This window comes from Phytophthora cinnamomi (assembly GCF_018691715.1).
Source record: "Phytophthora cinnamomi strain GKB4 chromosome Unknown Contig19, whole genome shotgun sequence".
NCBI lineage: Eukaryota > Oomycota > Peronosporomycetes > Peronosporales > Peronosporaceae > Phytophthora > Phytophthora cinnamomi.
The window spans coordinates 208,354-221,974 of NW_027150952.1; the positions used below are offsets into that span (position 1 = coordinate 208,354).

The window sequence follows — 13,621 nt, forward strand, 5'->3', positions numbered from 1 at the left end:
TGGACGCTTGCCGTTGTCGAGCCACCAAGCGATGGCAAATGGTACTGCCATAGACACACCCAACTGCTCAGCCCCTTAACTTGTCTGCTATTTCGACGCGGTCCGCGAAGTCTGGTGTGAACGCCTTCCAGTACTCGGAGCTGAACCGAGAGCCTTAGGGTGTTCCTGCGCTATATTTCCCTGTTATGAATGCGCCGTGCGACAGCGGCGACCACTTAGTCAAGCCGAGTTTGTACGTTGAACAAGTCAACGTACTCAAACTCCACTTTAGAGCACTCGATGATGTTATATTCCAGCTGATCGACAATTGGGCGGATGAGACCAAGCAACATCGTACACCTCCTTGAAATCTGTGAGTTCCAGGAGCTCGTTACCCAGTAAAGAGTCCACCCTTGGTTGATAACGAAGTTTATCGCGCGCACAGTCTCTTGGATGGGGGTGAAGACTTCCAACTGGTGACAAAAGAGCACGTCGACGTAGTCGAGCTGCAGCCTCTTCAACGAGGCCTTCGTCCCTCAGCGGTGTGATCCCCTGATCGTTCGGTCCAGCCCAGACAAAATAATTCCTTTGAAGCCAAGTAGATATTTGTCGTAATTGAAGAAGTTGATGCCTTGCCTGAAAACAAGTGCCATCATCTCGTACCAGGCGTCCACTGTGTACTTTTCGTCGGCATTCATCCAGCTACCGAGCGACAGTCATGAGACGAACAGCCCAGAGCCCCCGAGGAAGCGTAGGGCATGCGCGCGCGGGGGGGCGGGGTTATCGGACAAGGCGGGCCATGTTGGCAGAGCAGTTGGTGGTGAGTTTGCAAATGACTAGACGAGTAGCGCAAGCTGAAGTTTCAATTCTGGAGGACAGCATTGTTGCTCCAGTCGCGGGTTCCAGTTTATAATAACACTGCTCACCTTATAATAAGCTTCGCAGAAGCGGTGCTGCCAGCACCGCTTGCACGATGCTGACGCTGTTGATTGCTTAGCCTACTTGGCCAGGTTGCTTGACCAAGGAAATGGTTGTACCATCGAAAGTTGGCATGGACGACTAATAGCAAACAGCAGAGAGGCACTCCTGCTTGCCTTTATGTGTATGAATGAACCTACTGGTTTGAATCGTGCTCGACGGCACCGAGCCCATGCCAAATTTTGACGCCGATCTTCCAGCGACAAAGCTCACGCAGGGACATGCGAACAGAAAGCGCTTCGAATATGCAACTGCTTAACGGTCAGATGGCTGCCCCATGAAATCATTTATTCAAGTCTTTTCTAAGCTAACTGTCAAAACCGTTCATATCTGTTCCTGCGGGTACTATTTATCAAGTCGACGTATGTGACAACCGTTACGTCCGTTTCTCTCAGAATTCACTCTGCTGGACGCAGGCTATTCCTGCCAACCAGCTCAAGCAGTTCCTGCCTCGCCGCCACCTCCGCGAGCGATTCCCTTTAATCCCTCTGCTATTCCTGATCTCTCCGCGCCCTCGTCACCATGACCGAGAGCCCAGCCATCGACAGCGAGAGCCCCGCGGACGCCGTTGAGCCCGTCCTGTCACCACCCAACAAGCGCAGCCCCACCGGCATGCACAAGGAGCTGCTGCTGGACGACAAGCGCCTCACCAGCCGCCTGCTGCAGTCCCGCGTGGGGCGCGACAAGCAGCGCTACGACGGCCGCACGCGGCTGCTGGCGTGCATCGTCGTCTCGCGCCGGCAACGCTGCGCTACGGCCGACGAGTTCCTTCTCATTTCGAGCTCCAAGCACCCGACGCAGTGGATCCTGCCCAAGGGCGGGTGGGAGAACGACGAGTCCGCAGTGGAGTGCGCTCTGCGTGAAGCCGACGAGGAGGCAGGGGTACGTCGATCTATTATCTAGCGGGCATTTTGGACGTCTAGGTGTCCGTTCACGGAGGTTTTGTCAGTCGTGGTTCAGTTTCTGATGTTTCTGTGGTTTCTTCAGGTCACGGGGGATATCGTGGGCGAACTCGGCACGCTCGACTTCGCCAGTCAGCAGGGCAAGCCGTGCCGTTTCTACGGCTTCAAGCTAGCCGCCACGCAGGTCTTCCTCGACTGGGCCGAGAACACCAGGCAGCGCAAGTGGGTAAGTTCATTCGTCACTCTATATGCTGGAAGAATGCAATTTCGAGCTGCAGAGCTGATCGACTAATGTGGGGATTCCATTTGTCAGGTGTGCTTTAAGGAGGCGAGCGAGTTGCTGCAGCACCGGCCGGAGCTCGTCGAGATGGTAGCGCGCGCCGCGGCGCTCTGACGCCGCCTGAGGCCTATTTAACCTGCAGTAGACATAACACGTTTGTAACATGCTCGCCCGTTTGCCCCGAACGATACACCGAAAGCGTCCGGTACCTGCAGCCGAAAAAGGCAACTTCCGCAGCTGGCCCATTTCTGACCGAAGGCCAATCGAGCTCCAAGCTCAGGTTGAACTCGGCAGTCGCGGCAGGCGGCCGATTGCCACCGCGGCCGCCGACACCGCCGCTACATGGTATGCATGGTATGGCGTGGTTGGCGTCCGCTGCTGCTGCTGCTGCTGCTTCAGCTGGCCGGCGCTCCGTTTGGTTGGTGGTGCCAGCTCACCCGCCGCAACGGTGCCTGCCTTTGTCGACCGTTCCAAACCTCAGCGTCGTGGTGGTGGCCGGCGCTGCACACTGAGCAAGTCCTCCCACTCGGCGAGCCGGAGCGCCGTCACGGCCGCGCGCGTGCATAGCTCGGAAGGTCGTTGACCTGGCGTGCCGTGCCGTGCTTTCCCCGCCTTCGCTCGCTTGGTCGCGAGCGGATCCCAGGCAACGATTGGAGGACCTCTTCTACATGAACATCGTATCGATACACGCCATGGCGATGGCGCCGTCAAGAGTGCGGACAGCAGTTGAGGCGCCGCTGCTGCCCACGTTTGACTCGCCCTGCTGTTCGGCGCTTTCGTGGCGATTGACGTCTCGGCCCGTTACACTGGGGCTGTAGCGCCAGCGGGTTGTCGAGGCCGACGGGCTGTTTCGCTGCCTAAGGCGCCCAACGAACGATCCCCGGTAGCCTCGCATGGCACGGATGGCATCACATGGCATGGAACGCCGGGGTCATCCAGCTGCTGGTGAGCTCCTTGTTGCACGCACTCCGAAAGAAATCGGCGCCGCCGTTATGGCTGGGCTGGACGTCCAGCGTATGCGACGCCGCCGGCGGTGCTGCTTCGCGCTGTTACTGCAGTGTACACACCACACAGGCGATGCAAGTGCGAGAGCAAGCCGAGTCTGCGCGAAACCAGAGACCTGCAGGAAGCGTCGATGTGACAAAAAGGAACGTGTATATAGGGGGCTGGGTGCCCCAAGCCTGTCCGGCCAAGAGAGCGACCCGCGCGACCGGATCTCCCCTCGCCTCGGCTCACTAGTCCGGTGCTTGCCGCTGGACCCCAGACTGGGGTGTGCTGTGCTGCGCTTTGTGCGCTTCGCTCGTCGACAGCATAAGACTTGGGCGAGGATCCTCCTTCGTGATCCTCCGTGCATATTACAGGCCGGCCCGTCCGCCGGCGAAAGAGCCTCAGGTAAGCAAGCATGCAAACGCGCCGAGCATGCCGTCGTCGCGGGCGGATGGTAACGCTGGGCAGCGTCAACTTACACCTGCCATGCCACGGCAAAGGCTGCTGAGCAAGCGAGCGTGGCCACGACGCCTCGACCATGGGATTGTAGGGGAACGCGAGAGTCGAAGCGGAGCGGGGCAAGTTGCGGCGCCCACCCCACCACACCCCACCCCACCTCGCCGAGTCGTCGGCGACACCGCCCGCGTAGCGGTCCATGCCGCGAATGAGCGCTGCTTGGCCCCGCAAGTCGTGGCGCTGGCGATGGGGGCGCTGATTTTTTGCATTGTCGAGCAGGCTCTGCCGCCGGAAGTGAGCTCGTGGGGGGCTGCCGGCCACACGCCGCGGCGCTGATTCGGCTGGAAGGTTTCCACCGTTGCTGCGGCGCTGGCGCCGGCAGGAGGCTAGGCTAGGCTAATAACTCACCACATACTGGGCTCGATAGCGGCGACCGTGCCGAAAGTTGAAGCGGCTCGTGAGTCCAGTGACGGCTCCGCCCTAGCCCGCTATCCGGTTGCGCGGTCTATGTCCGCGCCAGCGCGGCATGGAGTCAGCAGCGACTCGCGCGAAACTGAGGCTGCTGTTGCCGCCGCCGCCGTTGCTGGGCTTGCGGGCGGCGATTCTACCGAGTATCAACAATATCTTTCGCTAGCGCGCCTGGCGTGCGTGGCCAGCAAGCAATAACAGCGGCAACGGCAGCAACGGCGTTGCTTTCCTCCGCCGTCCCGAGCTCGCGCGCGGGGCCGAAAATCCAATGCTGCTGCAGCGAGCACCCCGCCCGATCGACCCGTGCGGGCTCCGCAAGGGAACGCTGCTGTCGCACGTCCCACCGGCCACCGAGGGCGATGCATGCGTCCGGGCCCGCAGACGAGGAAGGAGGGAACTTTAGCCCTGCAAAAACGCGGCGTTGGAAAGCGTAGGTGGCGGCGAGCGCGCCACAGCGTTCCGCCAGCTCATGCTGAGCGACGCCGGTGGGTTGGTTTCCAACCCCCTGCGGCCACCGCCCGCCAAGCCACTTGCAGGATCCGCTTGTGTGTCAACGAGAAACGGCGAAAACGCTCGCGACCAGGCTCTTCTGGGGCCCGCCACGACAATGCGCTCGAGCCCACTCAGCCAGCTCAGCTCACCTCCGTGGCGGCCTCCTTTGCGATGGCCATCTATATACATGCACCTAGCTAAAACCGCGCTCACTGCGACAGCGAGGTGGATTTCCGTCGCCCTGCACGGCGACGGCCAGCCGGCTGGCGCGCAGAATGCAGCGCGGCGAGTGGCCCCAAGGCGCCGGCTGGCGGCGCGACGCGACGGCATCAGCTCATAGTGAAACCGAGTCGCGGCGCGCAAAAATAGAACGCGGGCTAGGGGTCGGAACTTGCCTCGTCTGGTCGTCCGCTCGTCGCCTCGTCGTCGCAGCCCCGTCATTGCTGGTCGCCCTGCCCACCCGCCTTCGGGCCAGCGAGCGAGCGAGCACTCATTTACCGAAAGGACTCGTGGCGACACAGTGCTCTCTTTCCTCTCGAGGCCCAACAGCGCACCACTCACAGCTCTCAGTCGGTACACCGGCCTCCGCGGCCCGAGGAAACAGGAAAAAGGGCTCGTTCCCGTACCCAAAAGCCCAAAAAAAAGAATGCGCCAGCGCACCAGGAGCGTCGTGAACGTGCGCGAGTACTTCCGCGTGGACGGCAGCGACGACGAGGACGCCGAGGACTGGATGGCGCTCGCGCTGCAGGGCGCCCCTCCGCGCAAGGACCTTGCGGGCCTGGTCGTGAAGCCCAAGAAGGCGCGCGCCCGCACGTCCACGTGCGACTCGCTGGCCGAGACGGACGACGACACGGACGACGAGGAGGACGACGGCATCCTGCGCATCCGCGCGTGCAGCCACGACCGGCGCATCAGCTTCGACGACGACGTGAACGTGGTGGAGATCCCCGCGCGCTCGAGCTTCGACGCCGACTACAAGCGCCGCGTCTGGTACTCGCGCGACGAGCTGCGCCGCAGCCAGGAGTGCTGCTAGGCGACGCCCAAGCAAACGACGCGACCCCCTCGCGGGCCTGGAGGACACGACACGAGCCTCCCCTCGTACGCTCTCGCTCTCGCGACGATCGCAGTCGTCTGGCCACGCCAAGAGAGAGAGAGAGAGAGACGGAGACGGAGACGGGAGGCAGCGAAGCCCTCCCATTCATTGCTCCCCCTCCCTTCAGGTGGCGCCGGCAGGACTGCAGCCATGTCTGCAGAGCCTCGAGGCCTGCAGGTCGCGCGCGCCAGTTGGTTGTTTATTTATCGAGTCGAGCGCAGACACCTCCCCTTCCCTACTTTACTTGCTAGGTCCAGCTAGGGCATTTCTTGCGAGCGATCCGAACGGAAGGATCGTACCAAAAAGCGAAATACACCTGAGCGACTAGCACAGAGCCTTCTGTAATGCAACCGCCTTCTATTTATCCCCCCGCACAACGTTCGTCTCACTAGATCACACTACAGTAGCTGCGTGTATGGAGGCAGGTCAACCGTCGAGTTCGTCAAGGGCGGCCGTCGCGGTTTACCGGTACATGTATGCTAGTCATGCAGACAGGCTCGACTTGACGACTTTCAGGCCATTTTTGGGCCGCCGACGTCGAGACGAGCGTGTGCTGGCCCCATGATGTCAATAGAAGGAGTTCGGGAAAGGAAGCGGGAAAGCGGGGAGGATGCAAGGCTCATTTAACCCAGTCTGGGGCGCCAGCTGGCACACAGTCACCTTCGCGGCGGCACCAACAGGACTGCAGGCATCAATCAACGGCGCCGTCAAGGGCGTCATCGCCGTCGAAGCCGTCAACGTCGTCCCCTTTTCGTCGTCGGTGTGCGTCGTGGCTACGAGAGGTGGAAGCTGCACTGGCCTTCGTGGATGCAGAACAGCAGGCGCTGCTTCATGATCTCGCGCGTCGAGTAATCCGGCAGCTTGAGGTAGTTGGTGCACGTGGAGGCGGACGGCAGCACGGCGTCGTTCTGCTCCGAGTCGCCCGCCTCAGTGAGCTTGCGCACGACCGTGAGCTTGGGCTCGAGGCTGCGCAGGCCGCCCAGCGGCAGCCGGTTGGCCCCCGTCACGAAGCGCACGAAGAGCCGCTGCTCGTCCACCGTCAGCTCGCACAGGATGGAAACGAGGTGGGCGATCGCACGACTGTCCGCCGTGTAGCCGTGGTCGCACACCATGTGTTCACGCAGATCGACGCCGTCGCGATCCCACATGGTGCTGCCGGCGCCGCGGTCGCTCAGCAGCGCCTCCAGCTCGCGCACCTCGAAGGCCTGCAGGCACCGGAAGAGCTGGCGGTCGCCGCCGCAGATCTGCTCGAAGCCCTGTCTGAACGCCTGCACTTGGCTCTTGATGGTTCGTTCCAGCAGGAACTCGAGGTTCAGCGCCACATATCGGTGCAGCGAGTCCAGCGTGACAGAGACGTCCTCGCCGCCGGCCTCCAGCGGAATATCGTCGGCGCCGACCATCGTGAACGAGAGGCACAGAGAATCCACCTCCTCTTTCCACGCAGCCACGTCCGCCGACGCAGCTCCGTCGCCCGCCGCGACGTACTTGGTGGCTACGCCGTGCAGGTAGCGCAGCGAGTTGGCGACGGCAGGATCCAGCTCCTCCACGAACGAGAGCGACTTCTCCACGCTTACGCCGCTGCCCACCATCGTCTCGCCGCGCAGCGCGCGCAGGAACGGACGAGCGAACGGCAAGTTCAGCAAACGCTCGTCCAGAATGGCTTGCCCTACAAAACGGCCCAGGAACCGGAACCATGTCAGCACGTCCACCTCGTCCCCACTGAGAGACGCCGCGTCGGCTTCCAAACTCGAAGTTTCGCTGGACTCGCCCGACGATTTCGCTTCATCCAGCGCATGGTCACTCAGGTACGGCTTCGGATACAACCCAAACGGAGCCGTCACAGGCGGCCCACCGCCAACGTTGCCACCTGCAAGAGCCGCTTCACTTAGGTAATTCAGAGACTCCACCTCCGACTCCAGCACCTCGGGGCTCCGCGTGAGGTTCTCAACGAGCATATCCACATCGCTTCGAGTGATCGCGGACGTCATTACATTCAGTGGTGTGCCTTCACATAGAGGGGATACGTGCTTAGTCACAGCTCGGTAATCCCGCTCGAACATCCGGCGGCCAGAGCGAGAAACCATGCGATCTCCATCCATCACCACGATACCCGCATCCGTGCCGGGGAAGTTCACCGTATCGCAATGCGCGCACTGCAGCACAGGATGATTCACCTTCTTCGTATGACGAGGGAAAACCTTGGCAAGGTACTGTACCTCCTCATCACTCAGGATCCACCACTTGAGAGTGCACCCAGCTGGTGTCTTCGCTTTGCTGTCGCTTTCTTCACATTTGCGTTCCACATCAGAACTCGGCTGGCACTCACACGACACCGCAGCAGAGTGCCAGTCATGGTCATCTAAGCACTGTGCACACTGCGGAACGGTATTTCTCGCCGCCTGCCGCCGCGCTGATTTGGAAGAACTGCTCTTGGATTTTGCTTGAGTTGAGTCACTGTCGCTTGTTGATGCCGTATCTTTGTCTGCAACCTTTTTCTCGTGCGTGAGCAATTGACCGTGCACCGAACAACTCGGGATGTGTAACACATTGCACTTCGAGCAGTGATATACTGCAACGCGATGGTAGCCTCGAATCGCAAGCGAGCTCTTGGCTTGGGCTGTCTTGGACGCATCTACATCATCTCCAACTGCTGCACGCTTTTGCTCCATGTCTGTTGTTGTTTCAGATCCTGTCTCTAGATCGTCGTCTCTCCACAATTGCAACTGTTTTGACTGAATTTGCTGGCAGACAAGAGTGAAAAATTCTGTCGTCGGTCCTAGACCCGTACCAACTTCCCCGAGGAACTCGATCTCGATTACTGCCTTCTTTCCACCGTAAATTGCCACCAATTTCATTGCTGATTGCAGTAGGCGAGGCCGTGCCACTCGTACTTTTAGTCGAGGAAGCTTTACCATTTGGGAAATGTTGTCTAAGCCGGATGTCCGGGTGCGACTAGATCCATCACGGTAGCGGCGGCGACCGTTGCTAGTGCTCGAGCGTGTCTGCTGCACCGGGGCTGGTTCTTCCATCACAGCCTTCCTCCACACCGACCGACACAAATACTGAATTGCTCTCGAACATCCGCACGTCGTCGCGTACATGAAATGACACCGTGTCTCAAACTCGAGTACGAACGCAAACTCATTCACCAAACGGAAACACCACCCAGGGAGGGAGTTCGTAACAACACGAACAGGCTGCTGCAGAGCGCGCCGCACTTGGAGACTGAGATAGCTGTTCACAAAATTGAGCGGCGCTCCAAATGATTTCCCAACGCACTGTGTTCGCACAAGCTTCAGCAGTAGCAACAAGTCCCACACATCGTCCCACCACTGACCGGCTATAGTTGATACTTCTGCGTCCGACGCAGCTGTAAACGCCGCTGCAATTTTGGAGTCTTCACTAGCAGACTCCCAGCCGACGGCATCTTCAGCAGAACTAGCTGCCACTCGGAACGTGATATCATGAGGCGCCGCCGTCCATATACGAGATCGAGATGATGATGAAGCCCCAGTCGCAGAGTCAGACTGCTCCGCATTAACCTTTTCATCGGCTTGCACACCTCCGAACTTAACGATCGCTTCAAGGATGCTCATATCACGCGGGAGAATGTGTTCCTTGTACGTCGCTATTACTCTCCGCGGTTTCACGACATCATTTGCGAACTCTCCACTTTCGTCTTCGCCCTCTTCTTCACCCTCAGCACCTGCACCGGCCAACTCATCCAGAATGGATTCACCACTTCCACCTCTGCCAAACAACTTATCGGCGATGAAGTCTTCCATCGTTTCGATCCGAGCAAGGGGCTCCACAAGCACGACAGTATCATGCACGGTGTTCTTGTTCGTCTTGTAGCTACTTCCGTTCCGCTTTGACGAAATTTTCTTCATCCATCGAAGAGGGGTTTCTTCAGATCCCTGCTCCTCGCTCGCGTCTACTTGCTGTGTGCTTTGGTCTTCATTGTCTGGCTCTGCAGCAGGCTTTGTCTCCTCGATTAGCACGTGCACCTTAATGTGCTGTGTCAATTGATCCAAGTCGTTCGCAACGCTACCAGATGAAAGTCCCATGTCAGCCGATGCCACAGCGGTGGCAGAAACCGAGAACGCATCCTTCTCCGAAGAGATGGCGTCCTGCAAGCATCGCAAAAGCGATGTAACGAAGCTCGAACCTTTGCTTTCAGCTCTTTGCACCTCCAGCATTTGTGTGAAGTCTTTCTGGCCCTGATCGGTCGAGAGAATCTGAATGAGCACTTTCACAAGACCGCTGGAAGCGATTTCATGTGCGGTCAGGAAGTCTTCCCCTTGAACAACAAAATCCCGAAGCTGCAGGAGCGCATCGAGGAGTGGCGAAGGCTGATCAGTTTTGGTTGTGCTGGTGGTTGTCAAGGTTGTTTGAAGCTCTCCCACAAGACTCTCCAATTGAGCCATTACGCTAACAATCGAACTTTCATAGCCGAAATACTCACGAACAAGTCGGGCTGAAGTGGTTTGGATTTCCTGGAGATCACTTTCCACAGCATCACCCTCCGTGGAGCTAGACGCGTAGACACGAATAATATCTGCAACTCCGTGACGCTCAAAAATGTCCTTCGCGGCCTCCTCCGCGCCAGTATGCGCCAAAGGCACCTCGATAATCCGCAAAGCAAGCTGCACCGGTACAAAATCCTTTTCAGCCTTCACCAGTGCGGAAACTGAGGTTGCTGTCGAGTCGTTACGCTTGGGTCGCAGTACGCGGGCAAGGAAGGCGGCGAGTCGGGATAACTCGGTGCGCTCTTGTGCTGTAAAAGGCTGCTGGCTGGCATGCATCAGCGAGCAGCTTCTGAAAATGACACCAAGGCAGTCATAACGCAGATCAGCCCGCGAGGTCACGTCGTAGACCCGAATGATCAGCGGCAAAATTCCGTGCGCCAAGGCGAGCATTTGGGGAGGAATCTCGTCCGTCGAGGTGAGTTCTTCCGCAATCGGCAGCACCACAATAACCAGCTTCAGCGTCTCGCGAAGTAGCTGGTTCTCCGAGATCACTTCTTGCTTGGCCAGCAGCGCCGTCACGATAGGCGGGAGCGTCACAAAGCGCAGATACGACGCGCTCGCGATGACCGAGGACGCGCACATATCGCTGGGGACACACGACAGCAGACACGAGAGGAAGCGCAGCATGCTGGTGTAGCCCGTCGGCGACAGCTGTGACGACGCGCCGCTGCCGGCGGCGCCGTCCACGCTGGCGTACGACGTGAGCTTGTTCACGAGCAGGCCGCAGATCTCCTCCGTGGCCACCATGGACGCGAAGCCCGCGTTCTCCGAGAAGGCCGTGCTCTCGCCGAGCTTCTGGAGGCACGCGAAGCTGCTCTGCAGGATCTCGTTGTCAAACGACCGCAGCAGGTTGGTGACGTAGGGCAGGCCGGCGCGCAGCTTGTCCTGCATGGAGAGCGGGAAGTCCGTGCAGAGCTGGCACACGATGCGCGCCGCGCGGCGCTGGATCTCGAGCGGGAAGAAGTCCAGGAACTGCAGCAGCGCCACGAGGCCGTTCTCCTGGATGAGCTCCACGCGGTACTGCGCGCAGAGCTGCGCCACGTTGGGCGCGTTAGAGCTGCCGGCATTAGTAGTAGTAGTAGTATTGCTGCTGCTGCTGAGCGCGGCCTCCGCCTTGCACACGAGGCGCTCGAGGATCTGCAGCGCCAGCTCCGCCACGTCCATATACTCGATCTCCAGCAGCTTCTCGCACAGCGCCGGGATGACGTGCTCGGCCGCGGCCTGCTGCGTGGCGGCGGCCGGGAACAGCTCCAGCATCGTGGACAGCGCGCGCGCCGCCAGCAGCAGCGCGTCCATGGAGCTGGGCGCGCGGATGAGCGCGGCCACGGCGGGCACGAAGGCGTCGACGCTGAAGCCCGCCACGGCCAGCGCCTCCTCCGAGGACAGCGACAGCGTCTCGCACAGCTCCGCCAGCGCCGCCGTCTGCGCGGGCGCCGCCTGGTCGCGCGCGAGCTGCGCCTGCAGCCGCTGGAAGCGCGCGCCGTTGCCTGTTGAGCCCTGCAGCAGCTGCGAGAGCGGGAAGAGCCCGCCCAGCACGGAGCCGTCGCCCTGCAGCTGCTCCAGCAGCCCGCGCAGCGACTGCGGCACGCCCGCGCCCTCGGCGTCGGCCTCGAGGCTCAGCGCCTCCAGCGCCTCCAGCATGCGCGCGGCGTTGGACCTGCGCGCGCCGCGGCGGGACGCGGCGGCGGGCGGGGAGGACGCGGCGGAGGAGGAGGACGCCTCCGCCTCCAGCTCGTCGAACGCGGCGCTCAGGAACTCGTCGTCGTCGGCGCTGGCGGCGCTCGCGTCGCTCAGCGAGCGGCGCGCACTCATCTTCTTCCGGAAATGATCTGGAGAACACGGGGTTTAGTAGTACTGTGGGTGCTATTAAGGTTGGGCAGTGATACTACGAGTGATAGCTGAGGTTGAGCCGAGTGATACTGCAGGTATTGGTGATGGTGACGAGCTCTTCGGAGGTCGACGGGCCACGTGGACTGAAATGATGGCAGTGGTTTTTTTGTTGTGACGCTTACTTGCACATGTGCACTGATCAGTGCCAGCTCCTGAGAGTCGCTATCGTCACTGAAGCACACTTGAAACGTGAGTACCTGCAGAATTATTTCATTGCAGTAGTGAAAACGAGGATAATAAGAAAACATGAGTAGTAGTGTTTCCTTCAGAGCGAGCGATGACGAATATGGCACGAGACTTGGTGGGGAGGGATCCATTCGCTGGATCTTCCCCCATTTTGGACCGGGGTAATAGCATTGAGATCATCGCTGAAATGGCTCCATTTTGAGTAATAGATATGATCACTTTGATCTGGGAAGCATACCGTAGTATTAGAGAGTTTTCGCTGCGGCTCCCATTGCCATTCCCACAGCAAAGTAAACACAAAAAGGGCACCTCTATGGGAAACCCCCTCCGCCACCCACAGAATTCGGAAATCTGTGGGAGCCTTCCCATTCCCAGAGTTGCCGCCTCCCACACGACCTCATGGCTGCAACGACTGTGGCTTCGAAGCCTGCCACCGAGCCACCTCGCTCGACAGCCCCACCACGCCGTAAGAACTACAGCGAAGAAGACGATGTCGCTCTGCTTCGCCAAGTGCTACTTGACCGGCCTTTTGCTAAGCCACGGGGCAAGGTCATGCAGCACTGGGACAGTCTTGCTGCAACGCTCGTAGCCTCGCCGGCCTTTTCGCGCAGTAAGCTAAGTGGCAAGAACGCACAGTCACGCATGAACCAGTTTGTTCAAACTCACCGAGAGGCGATGAAGGAGGCGGAGCTACTGTCTGGCGTGGCGGAGGAGGTCACGGAGAGAGACCAGCTGCTTGATGAGCTTGTAGAGCTCCTCGATGATGCTAAACAGGTACAAGAATGCAAAAAGCAAAACGAACAGAAGAAGCGCGAGCGAGACGAGGCAGCGTCGCTTGTGGCTCGCCGGGTAACCATGGAGCGACTGGAGCAATCTTCGGCCGCTGACGAAGCCGGATACCCACCGAAGAAGCATGTTCGCCTCGCCCAACTTACTATGGCCATGATGGAGATGAAGGAGCTGCAATATGCCCGCCACGTCGAAACGAAAGTCGAACTCGGCGTCCACATCCGTCGTTGCAGTGATGCAGAAGCGGATGTTAGGCACGACAGGGCGCTCGACGGGCGGGCGATAGAGAGCTGCAACCATAAGAACCATGGCGTCACTGCATCCTGTGTCCTCGAGTAGAGCGCACAGCAGAAGAATCTCGTCCGCCGTCATCTTCACTTGTTCAGGAGTGACTGGAAGGCTCAGCTTGAGCCTTCTATAAAGCATGACATGCTATTTAATAAGGTGATTTGCTGGGACTGGGAAACCGCGAAAAGTGGTTTTGATCTCCCATAGCCACACCTGAGAGACTATCTGGGAATGGGAAAGGAAAACTTGCAAAAACTCTCAATTGTCCCGTTCATTCTTTTGTAATATCACTTACATGTATGTC

General features: G+C 59.4%; 4 protein-coding genes across 4 annotated transcripts; 3 read left to right on the plus strand and 1 right to left on the minus strand.

Moving 5' to 3' along the window:
• Positions 1-1,479: 1,479 nt before the first annotated feature.
• Positions 1,480-2,253, plus strand: IUM83_12977 (uncharacterized protein; the record flags this gene model as incomplete). Its single annotated transcript, XM_067937625.1, has 3 exons — positions 1,480-1,839; positions 1,945-2,085; positions 2,173-2,253. 3 exons carry the CDS (start codon positions 1,480-1,482, stop codon positions 2,251-2,253), a joined length of 582 nt encoding a protein of 193 aa, XP_067795829.1.
• A 2,935-nt stretch (positions 2,254-5,188) lies between these two features.
• Positions 5,189-5,575, plus strand: IUM83_12978 (uncharacterized protein; the record flags this gene model as incomplete). The annotated part of the gene is made up of 1 exon (XM_067937626.1): positions 5,189-5,575. The coding sequence occupies one exon, from the start codon at positions 5,189-5,191 to the stop codon at positions 5,573-5,575; it is 387 nt and encodes a 128-aa protein (XP_067795826.1).
• Positions 5,576-6,408: 833 nt separating this feature from the next.
• Positions 6,409-11,976, minus strand: IUM83_12979 (HECT E3 ubiquitin ligase; the record flags this gene model as incomplete). Its single annotated transcript, XM_067937627.1, has 2 exons — positions 6,409-7,950; positions 8,926-11,976. The coding sequence occupies 2 exons, from the start codon at positions 11,974-11,976 to the stop codon at positions 6,409-6,411; spliced, it is 4,593 nt and encodes a 1,530-aa protein (XP_067795868.1).
• Positions 11,977-12,639: 663 nt separating this feature from the next.
• IUM83_12980 (uncharacterized protein) lies at positions 12,640-13,368 on the plus strand (the record flags this gene model as incomplete). Its single annotated transcript, XM_067937628.1, has 1 exon — positions 12,640-13,368. One exon carries the CDS (start codon positions 12,640-12,642, stop codon positions 13,366-13,368), a length of 729 nt encoding a protein of 242 aa, XP_067795720.1.
• Between the last annotated feature and the right edge of the window lie 253 nt (positions 13,369-13,621).